The following is a 2,500-nucleotide window of genomic DNA, read 5'->3' as shown; positions in this document are numbered from 1 at the left end:
ACGTCGTACTACCATTTGCGTCCATCCTTGAAACGTGACGAATTTTGCGCGAGGTTTTAGGCCCTGTTTACAAGCAGGTAGAGTAACCTAATTGCTAGGTTTAGGAGGGTCAAAGATAGCCTGGGTTTACAAGCAAAATTTCACAGGTAGGGTTACCCTAGAGCTATAGGGTAGCCCTAGCACTCAGATAGGGTTACCCTAGCGCCAGGGTAACCCTAGCTGCCTTGTAAATACGTCGATGAGAAGAAGAAGAAATGTGTGAGCTAGGGTAACCTTCCTGCTTGGGTAACCTTAGCAACAGGGCCTAACTTTTCAAACGTTAACGGTTTCGGTCAGGTTATGCGCCACTTTTGACCAATGAAACATTGGCGATTATGTTGTGAAATTGACAACGTCTTTTGGCAGCGTACCAGCATGTTTTGTTTACGTGCTCTTGACGTTTTAGGTTTTAGGTCTCATTTCGCCGAGTAATGGGCTGCTTCGTAACCTAGTACCCAATTTCCCAAGGAACTTTGCAACATGGAGTGGTAAAGTAATGTAAAATTGACTATAAAAAAATGTATTACAGCTTAAATTTCGATCAGGTTCGAAGGTTGCCTGTTCACGTTGCTACACAGTTTCTGTAAGAGACCAGGCAAGGTGCATTACAGCGAGAGTTTACGGTGAGCATGGGCTGTCTGATAGGAGCCTTCGATTTGATTTTAACATAATTGCCGTAAAAGATACAGGCATCAATAAACTCCTCGTGAAAGAGTGCAAGGTTATATAATTAATGTCCTTCGTAAACACTACATTCAAGAAAATTTATATGCTTTCATAAATATAAATCGCTAAAACGCTTATAATAAATTCCATCAGGTTCGACGGTCACTCGTTCAAGTTGCCATACAATTTCTGTAAAAGATCAGGCAAGTTTCGTTAAAACAAAAATGATGCCATATATTTTTTGCCTATTCCATTCTCTTTGCCCTTCCTTTATCAGTCACGTTAGATTTTGACTAGTCTGTTATTATTTCTCCCCCGTTGGGATAAAATTCAGGACATGACAAGAAATTTTAATAACATTGTTAGAAAATATACCCTTTGTAGGGCTTTTGCGTTGTTGTAGGTTTCAATTCATTTTTTCGGTATTGGAACACTTGTAAGTTCTTAAAAGGACAACTCCTTTGCTAAAATAGAGAGAAAAGACCACGCGAAAAATTGTAGTGCGATGTTAAAGTGGGGACAATGGTCACCTCATCAACCAAGTTTTATGATCATGGACTAGTTCCCATGAGTTTTCTATCGCTCATTGATTGAGCAATCCAACAACCTAATCGGAAGATATGCGGAGAGCCTCGGGATTTTTCCCGAAAATTTCTTCGTCGCCACAATCGAAAACATCCAACTCTTCAGTTAATCAACGTGACGTTCTGTGAAGGATTGGTATATAAGTTAGCCTGCAGATGAGCAGGCGTTTTTTGGAAGGTGGACGCTTGTTCAAGGTCCAACGTTGGTAATGGGCCGCCATTTTGAAAGCACACAGCTGGTAGAGGACAGGCCTCTGTTCGTTTCGCTATCCAAGATGTCGACCGATAATTCTTATCAAAACAAAAATACGCCTGCTTTGCAGGCTATATATCAGTTGTTTCCCTTGTTAATCCTCGATTCCTGGGGAATAGTGAATCTATCGAGTGCGTTCCTACGGAGCTTTTACTTTGAAAAGTGAATGGGATGCCAGTATCTTCTTCCCTCTAGCGCGGTCTCCCCTATTTTGTGAGTGCAACTCTTCAATACTGCTGCGTGTTTATCTACTCTGTTTCTTTTACTGCATAATTGTTGTTACTTTAGAGTGCATTACGGAGGTTGCTATGGAAACACAGCCACGGAGTAAATTTTTTGAGCGTATAATAACTAAAAAACTCGTGTGCACGTGCTCGTACATTTCGTGATTTATTGTAATTCGTGATGTTTTAAAAGTTCCCAAATTGCACGTGCCGTAATTTTGAAAACTTTCAAAACATCACTCGTGCCCACAAATCACGAAAGACACTCGCGTGTTCATCGACTTTCTATACTCATCGCCGGTTGTCAGAGACTTGCTAAGTCTCTTTTACATGTAAATAGGAACTATTCTTCCAGCGCTCCAATTAAATATGCAAGTCTTTGGCCCCGCTTTCGGGTCTTTCCTCAGCGGAAGCGTTGCTCAAATTCATAACACCCCTCTGTACCATGATTCCAAAAGCAGCAAGTGGCGATCGCTCAACGAATAATTCTGAACGTCGGTCCACTTTAAGTGACGGGTTGTTGTGAAGTGTGAGACACAAGTGCCATCGATTACGAATTTTTCTTGATTGCCGATCTTGAAAAGATTTCATACGAAAGGTGTTCATTACATCTGCAAATAAAAAGAGAAAGAGGGATCTTGGAATAGAACAACAAAATTTAGATGTCAATGATAACTTACAAAACCTAAAACATAGGACTTTATGTTTAAAAAAAAACGTGAAAATAGAATCGG

At 40.5% G+C, this 2,500-nt stretch overlaps 1 protein-coding gene across 2 annotated transcripts in view; it reads right to left on the bottom strand.

Moving 5' to 3' along the window:
• Positions 1-751: 751 nt before the first annotated feature.
• LOC138038954 (stimulated by retinoic acid gene 6 protein-like) overlaps positions 752-2,500 on the bottom strand; it is a 49,071-nt gene continuing 47,322 nt past the window's right edge. For both annotated transcript variants that reach the window (XM_068885063.1, XM_068885064.1), the window contains exon 19: positions 752-2,377. In XM_068885063.1, coding sequence (XP_068741164.1) covers positions 2,130-2,377 — 248 coding nt within the window. In that variant the 3' untranslated portion in view covers positions 752-2,129. The remainder of the gene's footprint in view (positions 2,378-2,500) is intronic.

The sequence above is a fragment of the Montipora capricornis genome, chromosome 2 (assembly GCF_036669925.1).
Source record: "Montipora capricornis isolate CH-2021 chromosome 2, ASM3666992v2, whole genome shotgun sequence".
Taxonomy (NCBI): Eukaryota; Metazoa; Cnidaria; class Anthozoa; order Scleractinia; family Acroporidae; genus Montipora; species Montipora capricornis.
This window is presented reverse-complemented; position numbering and strand designations above follow the sequence as displayed.